The 18,083-nt window shown below is 41.9% G+C and overlaps 1 protein-coding gene across 1 annotated transcript in view; it reads left to right on the forward strand.

Annotated features, from left to right (window-relative positions):
* The window catches only part of OXCT1 (3-oxoacid CoA-transferase 1), a 123,707-nt gene extending 106,074 nt beyond the window's left edge, over nucleotides 1-17,633 (forward strand). The window contains exons 15-17 of the mRNA XM_080933615.1: nucleotides 4,650-4,730; nucleotides 9,679-9,780; nucleotides 15,927-17,633. Coding sequence (XP_080789741.1) covers nucleotides 4,650-4,730; nucleotides 9,679-9,780; nucleotides 15,927-15,968 — 225 coding nt within the window. The 3' untranslated portion in view covers nucleotides 15,969-17,633. The remainder of the gene's footprint in view (nucleotides 1-4,649; nucleotides 4,731-9,678; nucleotides 9,781-15,926) is intronic.
* The last annotated feature ends 450 nt before the right edge of the window (nucleotides 17,634-18,083 follow it).

The following is an 18,083-nucleotide window of genomic DNA, read 5'->3' on the forward strand; positions in this document are numbered from 1 at the left end:
CTGTAAAGATCTAAAGAGCTCTCATGGAAACAAATTCTAGAAAGTTGTGAGGTACAAGTCATTGGAAAACAAAATGGTGAGATACCTAAGGTCTTGAAGGGGAGAAAGTTGTCAGGGCAACCGATGGAAGCAGTGGGGTTTAGGAATTAGTCAAGGTTATGATGTTATCAGGATATCAGGAGCTTTTAATCAAAAAAAAAATTTTTTTTTGAATCTTACTGAACTTGTTCACGTCAGTGCTGAATCCTTGCTCCAATGATCCTCTTGCTTCAGCTTCCTAAGGCAGTGGGTCTACAGGCATGCACCACTCACCTGACTCAAACCATTTTACCCCCCATACTTTGCACTCAAGGTTCTGTTTTTCTGACCTGTCTTCTGGTGAAGATGACATAGCAGAGTGATTGAGGTGAACCCCAAAACCCTCCTTTTAAAAAATTATTTTATTTATTTACATTACAGTCATTGCCCCCCACCCATTCCCTTCCCCCCACAGTTCTCATCCCATTCCTCTTCCCCCCTTGCCTCTGAGAGGGTGTTACCCCACCGTCCAACCCCTTTCCTGAAGCCTCAGGTCTCTAGAAGATTAAGATCATCTTCTCTCACTGAGGTCAGACCAGGCAGACCTCTGCTATATATGTGCCAGGGGCCTTGGACTGGTCAGTGTATGCTCCTTGTTTGGTGGTTCAGTCTCTGAGAGCTCCCTAGGGTCTGGGTGAATTAAGACTGCTGGTCTTTCTATGGGGTCACTGTCTCCTTCAGGTTATATAATCCTTTTCCTAATTCAACCACAGGGGTCCCTGAGTTCAGTCCAATGGTTGACTGTAAGTATCTGCCTCTGTCTCAGTCAGCTGTTGGTAGGGCCTCTCAGAGGACAGCCATGCCAGGATCCAGTCTGTAAGCACAGCATAGCATCAGGAATAGTGTCAGGCCTTGGTGCCCACCAATGAGATGAATCCCAAGTTAGGCCAGTCATTGTATCCTCTTTCCTTCGGTTTCTTCTCCATGTTTATTTCTGCAGATCTTGTAGACAGTAACATTTCTGGGTCAGAAATTTTTGACGGTGTAACCTAGTCCCTCAACCTGAGACCTTGTCTATCTACTCTTCTAGAGTTCCCTCTCCCCAATGTTGGGCATTTTGGTCATTATTGGTCACCTCCAATGACCTCCCAGGTCTCTGGTACTCTCTAGAGAGTCCCCCCCACCTCCCATCCCCAGGCTGCCTATTTCCCTTCATTCTCCTGGTGCTCTGTGGTTCTCTCCTGCCCCCTCCCATATCTGATCCTGTCCCTCCTGCTTCTGGTTTCTAAACACCAGTTCAACCCCTCCTCATTCAGTGTGCCTTCAATGTTTTGTTTAATACCATGATCAGGAAAACAGATCAAGGCAACAGGATTACAATCTAGAGAATATAAAGGTCCAAATAAATGCCTCCAGGTCTCCATTAATTTAATTAATTTAGAGTACTAATCTTCTTCGGACTCCTGCAGTGTTTTTGATATTGACATACTCTACCGACAGTCTTTATTAGAATTTATTTTTAAACGTTCAGAATCAGCAGTCGTTCCTGCCCTGTGAGTCACTGATGAATGCAGCTGTCACACCATACTGTGAGGCTCAGCACAGCATACTTAGGAAGGTGCTCAAGTGAAAATCAGTCCCAGTTTGTCTTGAGAGCCAACCTGTGGTTGCACTGCAGTGGTGACGTTTATCATCTGTGTGTTTTATTTTCACTCTGTCCTTGATCTCTGCTATGTCTTGGAGCAAAATGTGAATGGAATCATCTAGCTACAGTGTTGTAACTGTACAAACACAAGAGCTGATTTCCTAGGCGAACCTTATGGTTTGTCTCCAAATATGTACTGTGTTTTCATTAGTTCTGTGGTTCTAAGGAAATTAATTTAGCCCATTCTTTGCTTATTTCTTTGTCAGACTTCATGTAGGGACCTAAAAACTCATAAAGAATTTATTGGTAGGTGTACTGGCTGTTTTTTTTTTTTTTTTTTTTTTTTTTTTTTTTTTTTTTTTTTTATGTGTGTGTGTCAACTTGATGAAAGCTGGAGTTATCACAGAGTCCAGTTGTAAGGCATTTTCTCAATTAGTGATCAAGGGTAGGAGGGCCCATTGTGGGCAGTGTCATTCCTGGGCTGGTTGTCCTGGGTTCTATAAGAAAGCAGGCTGAGCAAGCCAGGGAAAACAAGCCAGTAAGTAACGTCCCTCCATTGCCTCTGCATCAACTTCTTCTTCCAAGTTCCTGCCCTGTGTGAGTTCCTGTCCTGACTTCCTTTAGTAATGAATAGCAATATGGAAGTGTAAGATGAATGAACCCTTTCCTCTCCAACTTCCTTCTTGGTCATGATGTTTTGTGCAGGAATAGAAACCCTGACTAAGACAGTAGGTTACATGAATTTTAATTATAGGTTGTATAAACAACTGCAGTTAACAGTTATTGATACAAAGTGTTGGATGCCGGCTGCATTTAATTTAAATCTAATAATACTGTAAAGTGAGACAGGCAAAAGCATGTACAAACTGGTCTCGCACAGATAGTGTGAGAAGGAGCAGGTTTTGAACAAAAGTTCCTTGGTGAGACATCTACACCTTTCCTACCTATGCTCTATCATTTATGCAGAAAATGGTTTATCAAAGGTCTGTGTTGGTAGGGCTCCATAAGTGTGGTCAGTTGACATCATTCCTCCTAAAATGGGGCTGCTTGTTCATTAACAATCCACATGGCTGCCTTCACACCCAATGCAGCTCTTTTTCAAATAATGAGAACAAAGTGGGAGCTCCCTGTAGGAAGTGTTCCTCAGAGGCCTACGGACTATTCACATCATTAGACATCAGACTTGGGATTCACTGTGACACGTCTTATCTGAGCTACATTAAATGTAAGAGAGCCTGACAACTAGAGAAGTTCAATGTATATTGATTTCAGCTGTTAAATTTAGCTTCCGTGACATGCAGAATTTGAAATCTCACAAGGAGGGTGACAGTAGATGAAAAGAGAAGATGAGATTGTCATTCTATATTTGCAGCTTTCCTTACAGAGCAATATCTTGATACAACTTGTTTTTGAAGGTATAATATCTAGCTACTTAACATTTAGTCAACACTAATTTTGACTAAGTTAAGAGTCTGTCTTTGTAAAAAACAACCCATCCAAGATTTATAATGCTCTTCCATTTTTATTTCTATTCTCTTTCATTTATTTATATATTTGTCTGTCCATTCATATATCTGTCCATTTATCCATTCAGAAATCATAGAATACCTCTTAAGCCTTGCACTGACTTACACATACCAAAGCCTTCTTAACTATAGGTACTTTAAGTTACTGTAAGGAGTAAAATCATTAGGTGGAATTATCCGAAATGCACTGGTTCTGACCATGTACGTGGTTTGACACCAGTTTGGGGAAAGATCTCATCTAGTTCGTAGGTGGAAGTTTAAAGAAGCAAAACAGGCAAATGGCGATGGTGACCTCCCTTGTATTTGGTGTGTTGAGATCCACAAGAACGCAGAAGCATTTTACTGTTTCAAAGACAAGACCCACAGTGCACTAGGCCAGCCTACAGCCTCAAAGAAAATGTTCGTGCGTGCGCTTAGTGCTGCGAAGTTAAAAAGGTTAATCATATTTGGAAGAGGTCAGAGGTGATGTTGCTTACAGCCGGGCTCCACGTAAGCCTCTAAGAAGCCACTTGGGAAGGAAGTTAATAGGTAAAGCCTGGTTTCTCTTCATAATCCCTTTTTTGTTTTCATTTGGAAGAAAGGGAACTGTGGCTAAGAGAACCTGGAAAAGAAAAAGTTCATTTAAGCTTGGTCATGCATTTTATTAATGAGCAAACTAAAGTCCAGACCATCTCAAGGGGGAAAAAAAAAAACAATAACCACAAGAGAAAGTGAGTACGGTATGCAGAGCCACTTGGCCCCTGCAGTGGTCTGGTTCACATGGTCACTAGAAAAGAATAAAACCAATTCCGATGGCTGAAATTAACAACAAGGTTGTGTGTGACAGGCCCTTCCTGAGAGGACTGAAAAGGAATGGTGGGGACACTGGGGCTGCAAGGGAGACTTGTAAGAAAATCAGGTGTTCATATACAAGTGGATAATCTCTACACTTGACACTGAGGAATAAATGGCATACTAAATATAATGCTGCAAATGTAGGAGAAAATATAGGAAAATATGGAGCTGAGGAAGGAACCAAGGCTGTGCTAGTTTTTGTGCATCTGTTATTATTTTTTTAATGAATAGGATTAAGTCTCTTTCAGAAGAGGGAGGTTGGGTCGGATGCTTGCTTTTTCTGTGCCATTCCTCCTCTTGGCAACTAACTACAGCTTTTTTAAAGAAAAGCATGCTTTGGGGGAGAATAATGAGGGGATATTATACTTGGAACTGCATATCAGGTGGGTCAGGAATTGAGGCTTGAGAGTCCAGACAGTGTTTTCTTGGTAAACCTCGTCAGGGGTCCCCCCCCCCGAGTTATTCCGAGGATGATAGCTGCCCAAAGAGAGGGGGACAAAAGTTTGGAAATAGCCTCTTTTTTTAAAAAAGTTGATGTCTTTGATAGTTCCCATTTTTCCTATAGTCACACCAACCCTGAGTAGGAATTACTCCCTAAATAATGCTACCATTGTCCTTTAAAACAGGGAAATGCGCATAAAATCATGGAGAAGTGTACATTACCGCTGACTGGGAAGCAGTGTGTCAACCGCATTATCACGGAAAAGGTAAGTAAGCCACTTCTCTGCCTCCACGCACATCGGCCACCACCTCTGCTTCTGCAGTGTGCTGTAATCAGAGAAGACTTCTCTCAGTCCTTCATTCTGGGTTCTTAAGGCGTCAAGATGGGTGATGGATGTGATGTTCAGAGTGCACGTGTCTTTCCTCAGTTTCTTTCTTGTCTGCCAAACCAACAAGAGTGAAAGGTTGGAATTTAATTTTAGGAAATTCACCCGCAGTTGAGTTTAAAGTCACTTGGGTTCAAGTTGTTGCGTCGACCACAGTGGGTGTCAACACACACATCCTTAGCATGGCTTCTGACCTTCCTTCTTATGAGCTTCTCTCCAGAACGCATCTGTTGCTTCCATGCCTCTGTATTTTGTTTCATAAATGGACGATTTTGGCCAATTATACAGTAAAAGAGCTGCTCCTATAAGAGGAGCATTCGGGGCTGCTGTCCACAGCCAGACTCCTTTCTCAGATTTAAACTTATGGTGTGGGATGTCATTATTTAAACTTCCGGTGTGGGATTCCCATGAGTCATCTGGGAAGGTGGTTTTCTTGAAGACACAGGACAGAATTGCTTGTCTGGGTTCCCCGTTTGTCAGTGGACCCTCTGTTCTTTTGACCAGAGCTGTATGGCTGCGTCTCACAGTGTCTGGCTCACTGGCCTTCCTTACAGGATGGGCACACCCTGACGCACACTATGCAATAGGTTAAGTGTAAAACACTTCCCAGAAGCTGCATTTTCCCAAGGAAGTTTCCATCTGGCCCTGCATCCCTGAGACTGCTGGTGTGGAATTCCATACAGGTGCCTGATGGTACACAGGGGCGGAAGAGCAAGCCTGTCAGCCATTGTTAGTTCTTGAGCCTCCTCTGAATGATGAACTGGACCTGTGGAGATGATCCTTTACTTTGCAGTTAACACAGATTAACTGTGTTAACTCATCCTGATTTCATTAATATGGCAGTAGCCTTATCCAGGAGGTTTCTAGCAATATTCTTCCCAATTCTGAACTTCCTTTACCCCCTTGAGTAAGGCCCTCTCTATGCTGCCCTTGCTTGCCCTGCCCTTAGCTTCCCTGGTCTTGTACCTACACAGCCTCCTCTATCACACTCTGCTCTCTTATATTCCACCCCCTCCTTTAAACCAATCTATACCTGCATCCCGATGGGGCATGTCACCCTCTTAGTGCCCAGTGATCTCATCCTCACAGTGGCCTATCATCCCCATCGCTCATACCTAGCACTTTCTGTTACCTGTGTTTTCTTATGATATAACTTTTTTGGGTGACACAGCTTAATGACATTCCAAGCATCTTCTTTTACTTCCTTTTCCCATTTTTACACATGGCTTTATTCGTTGAATAAACCTTTCTTTGGAGGACCTTTTCAGACCCACACTTTTTCTAACAATGCTTTACACAAGGGAGAAGGAGGAGGTTACAGACAGGCCTCTAAGGACACATTCCATAGGATTAGACAGCAGCCATCCAGCACCTCCAGCCGAGTAACAGACCCCATAGAACACACAGCACACCAGATGCCATCCCGTATGGCAACCCAGCAGCAGTACCAAGAACGGTTACTCGGTGGGTCATACACAGCATTTCCCAAGTTACACTTTTTACAGTCAAGTCTTCCTGACTTAAAACTCTCCTGCCTCAGCCATTTTTAAAACTCTTTTGACCTCTCCTTCCTGTGGACCATGTTCTGGAACTGTATGTTCTCCACCTCTCCCTGACATCCCATTCATCCATCAACTACTTCCTGTTCATCTTTTGTCTCAGTCATGTATCCTTAGGTGTCTTTCTCGTACATGAATCCTTCCATGCATCCTTAGACTGAGCCTGTCTTTGCACTGACAGCTGTGTTGAAATTACCTCTGACCTCTGCCTATCACTTCAGCACATAGCTGATTCTACAGCACATAGGGCGGTAGCTAACTCTGAGCCATATCATTAAGTATAGGGGCCATACTCTTCCTGCCGTGAGAATGGGCAGGTTGGATTGGGAATCTTGAAAGACAGATGGGAGTCTTACGATCGAAAAGAAAATCAAGTAAGACATCGCAGGCAAAAGGGGAAAATGGTGCATAGTCTCAGGTTGGTGAAGAAAACCCAGCCTGTTCAAGAACCTCCAGGCAGGACAGCTTGGAGCAAAAATGCAGCTAAAAATGCAATTAAAGCAGAAAATACATGGAGGGAATCACATCAACAATGGATGTGGATGCTCTCTTTAAATTGTGTTTCCTATTAGGAGGGGAATGAGGAGTCCCTCAGCAACCCTTGTATTACCTAGGAAACCATTCTGCATTAGTAAGAACGCTATAACTCTCCCCGAATAAACATAGGAGAAGAAAAGGCAAATCTCATTGAAAGGGCTCATCCATGGTTTAGGCAAGAAACAAAACTTCCCAAATCACAAGTCCGAGAGATATTTTAGGGAAATTTCGGAGATTGGATTCAGCCTAATCTTATGAGTAGGGCACTGCCAGTAAGACAGGCGATCCCTACATTTTCTAGCATGGAGAATGTCTGACCTGCTGTGTCCTGGCAAAGCTCAGGAGGGGAGGAGCAGTGGGAGACAGGAAAAGAGGAGGTTGAGTTTGACACCTTCAATTTCGTATTCCTGCGTTTGAAAAAGACAATGGGAGATTCAGATCTAGGGTTCAGAAGAGAAAGTCAGTACTGGAATAAGCTACTGAGAATCCCTAGCAAATGGCCCCCATCAGAGCATGACCAGGAATGACACTGTGGGAAAGAAAGTCAGGACAGCTAGTCCAGTGTCTCTAGCAGCTCAGGAAAGGGCTGCGTGTTCACCTCTGAGTCACGCTGGGAAGGTGCTCTGCAGAGGATGTGAGGATGTATATTATGCATGATTCCATAATCTGCTCCCAGGATAATTCCATTAGGTTGCCCTTTGAAAGCAACTGTAATTGTTTCCTGGATCAGGTTATAATAGATATCTTCCCTATCAGCACCTGGCTGTAATTAACCATAATGTAGCTCTTATGGAGGTAATAAAGTAATTAACTTACTTACCTGTAAGACAAGGTAGTTTCAGTATCATTTAACAATTTAGCCTTTAGGTTTTACTCTCTGTTTTGTATCAAATTTTTGTTTGCCCCTTAGGCTACTAAATGAAACTCTTCCTAAATATTTTAAGCTTCCATCTTTTTAAAATGTATAGATGGTTGGCCTTCTGTATAACTTAGGAGTTTATTGGAGTGTGTCGAAAATGTTAATAAAAGGGTGGGTTTTTTTTTTGATAATGCAGCCAATTTTCAATCTTACCTCCCTGATTCTTGAAGCCCCATATTAATTAATAACACCACAATTATCTTTTTGTGAAATTGTGTGTGTGTGTGTGTGTGTGTGTGTGTGTGTGTGTGTGTGTGTATACTATGTTCTTAATAAGTCAGGGTTTTTTTTTTTTTTCTCTCTAGTTTTACAAATTTGTAGTTGTTTACAATGCATGAAAAAGCAGCAGATTAGTTTGAATGGTGCTCTATATAGACTTTCTACAGAAGAAAAACACCCATTTAAAAAGTTTTGCATCAGAATAAAGGCAGCTAATAGAATCTACAGACAGTTTTTAATCTATTAGCATTTCCCACTCATGGAACACACATTTCTGCTGGAAAACCAGGTGAAAGTTTTGTTGATTTGGAGAACGTAAGTGTGCAAATAGAAGCCTGCTCTAGTATTTGCTCTTAAATTTTAGTGTTTTAGGAAAAGCAACCAGGTTATCAATCAAATAAAATAAGCATCTTTCATCACACTTCCTCTGGAGAGAGTAATTATTTCAGGCCTTTGACTTGGTTTAGTCAATCTGCTAAGTAATAACAACACATCTGTCCCAGTTGTAGTCCAGGTAATATGTTATGGTCCTGTTTGTTTCCTATACCATAGGCTCCTGTACCACAGCCTGAGGGAGTGGTTTCTGAGCTCTCTGACCACAGGCTCCCCAGGTTGCTTAGCTGTAGTGCAGCAGAGCTGTGTGACACAGCAGTTCAAAAGCCAGTGCTTTTTCCTCCGCATAGTGCCTCCTCACTAATGGTGCATTTAAACATGACTTCAAAGGTAGTTGAAAATAAAGATTGAAGGCTACAAAAAAATAGGTAAATTTAAGTTATATCCACCGTAGAAAACCTGGGAGATATAAGTCTTTAAGTCTGCATAGAGACCTATAGAACAGGGTTTAAAGCCCTGTAGAAAGAGTTGGGTTTCCGTTACAGTTTTCCCTGAGATAAGTGACCCCATACCCCAGGATGAAGCAGAGCCCAACAAATATTTGAGAAGACTTCTGAGGAATTCTCGAGTATAAAGCTATGTTGAATGCTTTGTAGACTTCTTCTAAAGTCAAACAGTACTTTGGTGGAACCATCACAAGATGGTGCCGTGGCCATGGTGTTGAGTGGGTTGTTCAGGCGGGGTTTGGCATTCCTGTCTACCTTAGATACCAGCATTGCCGTTTGACTTGCTCACCAAGAGGGTGGTGTGGGATCTCATGCCCTACTCTTGGGACTCACTTGTTTTCATGGGAGTTTCAAGGTTGGGGAGCCTAACCAAGGAGCACTTTAACAGCTACTGAGATGAGTTGGCTGGACCTCCATTTCATAAGCACAGTTGGGTACTGCAGTGTCTTCTGTTGTTTACCCAGCATCCTTTTCCCCATCATCTCTATCTTTTCTCTTCCCAGCTATCCCCCTGCCTCATTCCCACTTTGTTCATTCCTTGAGATCATTGGTTGCCTCTCTGGCATTTCATCTAATGACTTCACAAATAGAAGACAGCTTTGGAAGATAGAATAGAGTGCTAGAAGATGCCAACTGTAGCCAAGAATAATGGCTGAGGAAGGACGGGGTATTATTTATAAACTTAAAAACCTAGCCATTGCATGTGATATCTTTTCATGATGAAAATGGTTGTCATTTTCTTGACTTTCCTACAGGGCGTGTTTGACGTGGACAAGAAAAATGGGTTGACACTGATCGAGCTCTGGCAAGGCCTGACTGTTGATGACATCAGGAAGAGCACGGGCTGTGACTTTGCAGTAAGTACTTCTGTGAGCAGCGTCTCGCAGGGGACCGCAGGCTGGGTGGACTAATGGTTAGAGACACCAATTTCTGCACATTTAAGGAGCTGGTCTGAGCAGGCGTAGAAGAGGAAGCTGTGTGTGACTCAGGCCAGGGCTGCCAGGAATGTGACAGGACCATGACAACATACCAAGGAGCTAGAGAGGACAAGCACCTGCTTGTCTGCTTTGTGTGAAGTCCTGGAAGTTAGTGTCAGATGTGGGCAGTCCTGAGGGTAGCCACTTGTGGAGAAGGGATGCTTCTTTGTCCTTTCACCTCTCACACTGATCCTCTCCTTGACACACTTCTGTGGTTTTTATTCCATGCATTAGAGATTCTAGAAGGCACCAGGAGCAAACTAGTTGCATCTTTCCTGCAGGTAAATGGTAGTGCACAGAAAAACTCAGACTTGGAGAGCCAGTGAACATACAGGGAGAGTTTCTAGTAAGATTTCTGTAACCACACTTACTTGTGTGTGCTTTAAAAATGTATTTATTTATTATGTGTGTATACAAGTGTTTATTATAACTCATTAGTGGCCTTCTGATAGGGTTGACAGACAGATGCAATTAACTTAAAGTTAACGGAAGGTAAAAGGAATATGTATGTCTGAGATGATGAAAGACAGAATCCATTTACTTATTACAGTGAAACACACGGAGAAGAAATTAGAGAAACTCATTCAGCAAAAGGTGTTTGATGCACCATCCATAGATTTAACTTTCTGAGCACACAGGCTTGGCATTTGCCTACAAATGCATAACAAATTTCTTTGAAACAACTTTGTTGTATAATTCATTATGTACATAGTAACCACCTCTTGGTACTGTTCCAAGGCCTTTTGTTTATTAACCTTTTTCTGAATTTCCCTTTGCAAAAAAAAAGAAGAAAAAAGCAGTCTCTCAGTAATAGCTTGCTTGAAAAGCAAAATTTTAATTAGCTTTCTCATAATCTCAGGGGGGGAGAAAAGGAATTTACTTCTTCTTGAACTATTTAGGATTTCTTACTCCACGGAAACAAGCAAACAGTTCTTAATCAGCTTTTCTTTTCCCCTGTGTGGAATAGGAAACCTCTGACAGGTAACACCTTCAGAGAGCTGCAGAAATTTCAGTTTCTGCTGCAAAAGAATATACAGCATAAGACCCTCATTATCTAGCTCTTTGCTATTCGTGTGGGTAATTCAGAAAATTCTGCTAGTTTTGTTATACACACATGGGGGAGGAGGGTCTGTTCATCATATCTGCATAGGTTTGAAAATGTCAGCCCTTCTGGTATTCCAGTACCACCCCCTCCATTTATCATTATTGCACTGATAGGAAAATCTGCTTATTTAAGAGGTACACTTTGATGTTTTAATATGTATATGCATTGTGTTCAAGTCAAGGGAAACATTCCTATGTACTTATGCATCCGTGATAGAAACGGTTAAGATCCTCTCCACCAGTGCAAGGACCTATAGAACACATCGCTGTTACAAACATAGGTAGTCACACAGCTCAGCGGCAACACACATTCTCTCTCCCAACAGTACGTCGGTTCTCACTGATCGATCAGCTCATTCTGCCCCCACCTTTCTGCTCCCAGCCTTGGGGAACCAGGATTCTAGTCACCCCTTTAATGGAGTCATACTTTATCTACTCTCCACACAAGTGAGATCACACAGCACTCTTTTTAATGTCCCTGCTCCTCTGTTTCATCTAAAGCAGCGACTTTCACTTTTGTGAGTGTTGCCACAAAAATCCAATAATTTTTTTTTTTTAAAGAAATAGTAGCTAGTACTCCATTGTGCGTGAGCACTGTTTTCTACGTCCAGTCCTTAGGTGGTAGGTACTCAGGTTATTTCTATGTCTTGGTTCTTATGGGGAATGTGGTTGTATTGTTGCTGTAATGATCTTGTCTCCTTTGTAATGAGATTGTTGGATCACATGGGGATTCTATTTTAAATTTTTGAGCAACTCTGAGGTTCACAATGGCTTTCCCATTCTGTTCCATCCAAGTGTCCCCTGTTATATCCTCACCAACACGTGGTCTCAGCTGAAAGGCCAAGAACAGTAATTTTTGTCTCTTTGATAATAGCTAATTTAACTAGATTGCTGTGGGATCATATTGTGGCTTTGGTTTTCATTTCTTTAATTGTTAAGGATATTGTGAATTTCCATAAACCCTTTGGCCTTCTGCATGTCTCCCTTTCATGTCTTATTTAGATATATTGTTCACATTTTGTTTGTTTGTTTTGAGACAGGGTTCCTCTGTGTAGCCCTGGCTGTCCTGAAACTTGTTCTGTAGACCAGGCTGGCCTTGAACTCAGGGATCTCTCTGCCTCTGCCTTCTGAGTGCTCAGAATAAAGAACTGGTGCTACCCACAGCCATGCTGCCCCCGTTTAATTGGATTATTTAAGGGATGCTTTTGCTGTTGAGTTGTTTGACCTCCACCAGTACATTCTGGGTACTAATTCTTTTGTCCTATATATTTTAGAAATCTATATGAACATCCTGCATGCTCCTGTTCCTCTGCACATTGTCCTTTCGTTCTGAACTATGGCTTGTTCCATCTGCCATAGCATTTCAGTCCAAATAATCTTATCTGTTTACTTTCACTTTTTTCTCCTGTGCTTTTGGTGGCTTGGCTGTCTTCCTCCCTCCGTCCCTTTCTGACAACACTTCTCCATGTAGCAGCCCTGGCTGTCCTAGAACTCACTCTGTAGACTAGGCCGGCCTCGAACTGTACTGATCTGCTCACCTCTGCTTCCTGAACCTTAGGATTCAGTGCTGGGATTAAAGGCATGCACGGTGTACCACCACAGCCAGCATGGAATCCTTTCTTAAAAAAAAAAAAAAAAAAAGTCCTTGCCAATTCTAAAGTCCTACAGCATTTGTCTTACTTTCTTCCGGTAGTTTCAAACCCTGAGAGTCTTATTATATTTATGTCCTTAATCCAAGTTGAGCAAGTTTATAATCGGTGAGCCACAGACCAGGTTGCAGGGGGCAGGGGTGGTGGTTTCTTTTTTGTGTTTGCACGTAGATGTCCAGGTCTCACCTGGACAAGTATAGAGGAAAAGCCTGGCCTTCCTTTATGTTTCAAAGCTTTCGATATTGTTAGTGGCTTTGTTAAAAGCTTGTCACTTTAAATGAGTCTTTGTTCTTTTTTTAAAAATGTATTTATTTTATGTGTATGAGTACACTGTCACTGTCTTCAGACACACCAGAAAAGGGCATCCGATCCTATTATAGATGGTTGTGAGCCACCATGTGGTTACTGGGATTTGAACTCGGGACTTCTGGAAGTGCACTCAGTGCTCTTAACAACTGAGCCATCTCTCTAGACCTAGAGCCTTTGTTCTTTTCCATAGGTTTACATCTGTTTTCATAAAAGCACCACACTCTATCAGTAGCAGTACATTTAAAATTTTAATTCAGCAGATTTGCAGTATATTTTAAATTTCAATAGTGTAATGTACTGACTCAAAACATCCTTGACTATTCAAGGGCTTTTGTGGTTCCATTGAAATTATAATGTTGTTTCTTCTGATTCTGTGAAGTGACTTTTTTTTTGTTGTTTGTTTGTTTGTTTGTTTTTTAATAAGAACTTGGGACCTAGAGCTTAAGCTCAGAACTTAAGAACACTTGCTGCTCTTGAAAATGACCTGATTTCAGTCTTAGCATCCACATAAATAGTGGCCCATAGCTGCCCTAATTCCTGTTCCAGGGGATCCAGCACCCTCTTCTGGCCACCACAGGCATGAGGCACACACATGGTGCATGTGCAGAACACCCATACACATTTTTTAAAACAATTGCACTGGATCTGTAGATCAGATCACATTGGACAGTGTGTACATTTCCACCACATTTCTTCTTCCAGGCCATGGCCGTGATATAGCCTTCCATTTCGCTGTACCATCTTCCATTTCTTTAGGGCGTTGTAGTCCTCTCTTGGGTCTCCTCTTTGTTTTCCTGACTGAATATTGGTGTTGTGGACACTGGCTCACTGTGTCTTTGGGATCCTGTTCTGAAGTGTTCTGCGCATGTCCCCAGAAGTAGGATTGTGGGTCATATGTTAACTTCCTTTTTAGTTTGTGAGGCACCTCCACACTGTTGCCCACAGTGACTGGACTGCTTCCCATTCTTACAGCCAGTTGTCAGGACCTTGTTTGCGGTGCTCATACAAGCGGCGTGCAGAATCATTGTGTATCCTCCGTCAGAGGCTCTTTGAAGAATTATCTGTTCAACTGACTACTTTTTGGTCAGGTTATTGCTCTTTGTTGTCTTATAGATCATCCTTATGTATTCCAGGCATCACTCCCCCTTTGTTATGCATGACTTAGGGGTGTGTGTGTGTGTGTGTTTACATACAGAAGTTTAAAAGTTAGACAGTCAGTCCTCTGGCTTATTTTTGTGCAGCTCTGACCCAAAATTTTCACAACTAAGAAATTCTGTTTGCTTTTCTCCCCCTTGTGCTCATATTTTGAAAGAAGGCTCTTCCTAGATTTATCAAATAATGTATTTCCAAAGAACCAAATGATATATATCCATATACTAAAGCTTTGACAAACAGGTGAGAATATTAGAGTCTTTTTAAAGAATACTTTTTATTTGTTCTTTGACAACTTCATACATGTTACCAATGTGTCTTCATCATATCTACCTTTACCTTCTCTCCCCATAGCCCAGACTTCCTTAACAAGTCTTCTGCTATGATCATAACCTTTAATCTTTCTTCCACTAATTAATTAATTAATTAATCCCGATCACAGCTACCCCTCCGAGTTCCACCCTCACAATCCTCCTTCCCTCCTTACCCTCTCCTCTTCTCAGAGATGAGGGTGCCCCTCATGGTCACCAACCTGCCTAAACACATCCTCTCCCACCTGAGGCCAGACAAGGCAGCCCAGTTAGGGGAAGGGAGACAGTAAGGTCAGAACGTGCCTCCCCACCCTTCCCCAGCTCCACTTGTTCGGAGACCTACATAGAGACCTTACATATATGTAGGGGGCCGATGTCCAGTCCATGTGTGTTTGATTGGTGGCTCAGTCTCTGTGAGCTCCCATGGTTCCAGGTTGCTTGACTCTGTCTTGTGTTTACTTGATCCTTCCAGCTCACTCAACTCTCCCATTCCTCTCCCAGCCTTTCCCAAGACTCCCTGAGCTCCACCTAGAGTATGGTTCCTACATCTTCTTCCATCAGCTGCTAGATGAAACCTCTCACAGGACAGTTATGCTAGACTTCTGTCTACAGCAAAATATCATTAACAGTGTCAAGGGTTGGCTCTCTCCCATGGGGTGGGTCTCAAATTAGGCCAGCCATCGGTTGGCTATCCCCTCAATCTCTGTTCCATCTTTATCCCTGCACATCTAGTAGTCAGGACAGATTTTTTTGGGCCACTTTATTCTCCATATACATATCCTTCACAACTACGAGTCTCAGCTAGGGGTCATCCCTATAGACTCCGGGGACCCTACTCTCCCAGGTTTCTAATCTCAGAGATGCCCTACAGACTGGCTTCTGTTCTCTTTCCTAACCCTTACCCACTCTCCCCATACCTGATCCCCAACCCTCTTTCTTTCCCTACCTCTTCTTGTGTAACCCACTGATTCAAATTACTGCTGTCCCGCTCCACCAGAATCTGGGCTACTACCAAGGGTCACACATCCAAAGAGAAATGACCCCTCTTCCCCTAGCAGCCATCAGTTGCCAGTAGGTTTTTTTTTTTCCAGCTAGATGTGCAGTTTCATGAGTTCCTTTCCTAACGAGGAAGGAACATTGCCTGGCTTACGCTACATTGATATGTTTTATTTTGTCTATACTTGCATTAGTCATTGTGTGCTTGAAGGCAAACTGGGGAGTGGGGAGTAATTTTTCTACCGCTTCAATTCCATGAAGTGTCTTTTGCAGTGTATATTAAGCTAAATTGGTTATTTACCTATTTCTTTCCCGATGAACAATTAAGTTATATGAATAGGGTTTCTTTATGCTGTATCTGTGGATTACTTTTGAAATGTAATATTTCCCTTTAGTTTTCATTTTTTAATTTAAAATGAAATTATTAAAAATAAATTGGAGCAGTACCTGAACATTCTGTGGTAGAGTAAACTTTAATTATTTTTTTTCCTCTTTCTTTCACCAGGTTTCACCAAACCTCATGCCAATGCAGCAGATTTCAACTTGAAGTGTCCAATGGTCCTTTGTCCCAGGCTGCTAAGATTTCATTTTCAACACATAGGATTTAAATGAAAGGATGTCAGTAATCAACAGTTAGACATTTAACAAGAAGTTGTGACTAGTTTTCTCCTAGTATTTCCGGATTTGGGCAGCCATGGACATAGTTCTTTCCAGTGTGATATAGCAGTTCTGTGAAAAACAAAAGGAAAACATTTCATTGTGGTCTTGCTTCATGAGTGCTAAGAAGGCTGTGGTTGTTATTGGTGCTCACAGTAGATAGATGTTCACCTTTTATGCTACATATATTGAACCATGACTTAGCAGCCCTGAAAGAAAATTTTCATGTGTATTTGTGATTAGGTAGGATAGTATTTTGATGACTATGTATCTTTTACCTTCTTTTTCTTTTTCTTTTTTTTGGGGGGGGGGGTGAGATGCTGGTTATTCTTGCCTCCTTAGAGCATCTGCCTTCCTACCACACTTCTTATAGCTAAACAGAGACTTGAGAAGGCAAACAGGGACATCCCTGGGGAAAGTAAGCAGAAGAAAGAGCAAGGCATAGGCTTTACCGGTGCACCCATCAGATGTTGCCTTTAAAGACAACCAGCCATCTTCCTATGTGTGTAAACAGCTAAGGAAAGAGGATGAGAAACCTACTGGCATATTTACCTAGTTCTCCTATTTTAAGATGGTGTGCTATACCTTTGTATTCTAAAGACTCTGTTTCTTCATTGAGTCTCAATGTTTACTTATACAATATCTCTTGAGCAAAAAGAACCATGGGCAATATATTTATCCTGAGTCTTGAGTCACAATGACAGCAGTATTTAAAAAGATAATATTCCAAGACATTTCCCACTTAGGTTCTGCTCCAATCTGCTCAGCAAAGATTGTAAACACTGAATAACTTTTTCTACACTACAATGGTATTCTGCATAGGTTAGTTCTCTTGACAAAGTGCCTTTTACTTTAGGCTTATCTGTGTCTGGGAAAGCATGGGGAAGGCTCAGATCTGAGTAGTTAGCAGGCTTTGTGTGGCAGAGTAAACACAGTAGCTTGCATGCATCAGGCTTGCTTCCTCAGAAGTAGCCACAATGCTAACAGTTGACAGAGGATATCAGTCCAGAAGCACTTTTGGTATCATTTGCCTGAAAACCTAGGCACCCTGAAGCCAGACTAGACAGCTGGTGTCTATTCAGTGAAACATATATTTCTAGCATTAATTGTAAGGATTTATACATGTCTTAGGTGATGGTTGTCACTGGAACTCACTCCTCAAGTAAAGCCACCGTTGACCTGTATACCATGTGAAGGGAAGATACGCTTTTTCCCCACAGTATACTCTCCACATAGGACTGCTTCTCTGGATGGCCACATGGTTGAAAGCATCCTCTGCCAGTGTTGATAAGAAGAATCCATCTTAGAAGGTACAAGGCCCATGAGAGTACATATGTCTATGTTAGAGTACACATGTGAAAAATGTTCTTATTGTTGATAGCGATATGTCTTCACAAGCACTTGCTTATCATTCCAGTCTGTTACTTTAAGACAAGGAGGCTCTAAGAATGTTTTAAACTTCAAAGCCTGAATCAAAGACAACTTAAGATTCAGAGAGTGCCATGGTATTTTTTAAAAAAATGTGTTAAGTGATCCAATAAAAATTGCAAATTAATAAAGGTGAATGTGTTTGTCCTCTCTTCTCCTTGGGGAATGGTGTATGGCAAACATGTCAAAGGTTGATTTGAACAAATGTTGGTAATTAGGTACTTCTTATAAAGTTGTTACTTTCTCTTTCCTTTGGGGGGAGGTAGAAATTGTGGAGAAAGGGTCTCTCTGTGTAGTCCTGCCTGTCATGGAACTCATTAGGTAGGCAGGCTGGCCTTGAACTCACAGAGATCCACGTCTCTGCTTTCTGAGTACTGGCATTAAAGGCATGCACCACCATGCCTTGCATTAGCTTTTCTTTTTACCTTGCCAAACAGATATATTTCTTTCTCTAGAAAGCAAAAGAAACATCACTGAATTGAATTCTGCTATACCCTTCTCCCCATCACTGAAAATCGTACCTGTGAACATTGATTATCAAGCTTCCATATGTTAATTTTTATATGACATTTTTCTT

This window comes from Micromys minutus (genome assembly GCF_963924665.1).
Source record: "Micromys minutus genome assembly, chromosome: 20".
Classification (NCBI taxonomy): Eukaryota; Metazoa; Chordata; class Mammalia; order Rodentia; family Muridae; genus Micromys; species Micromys minutus.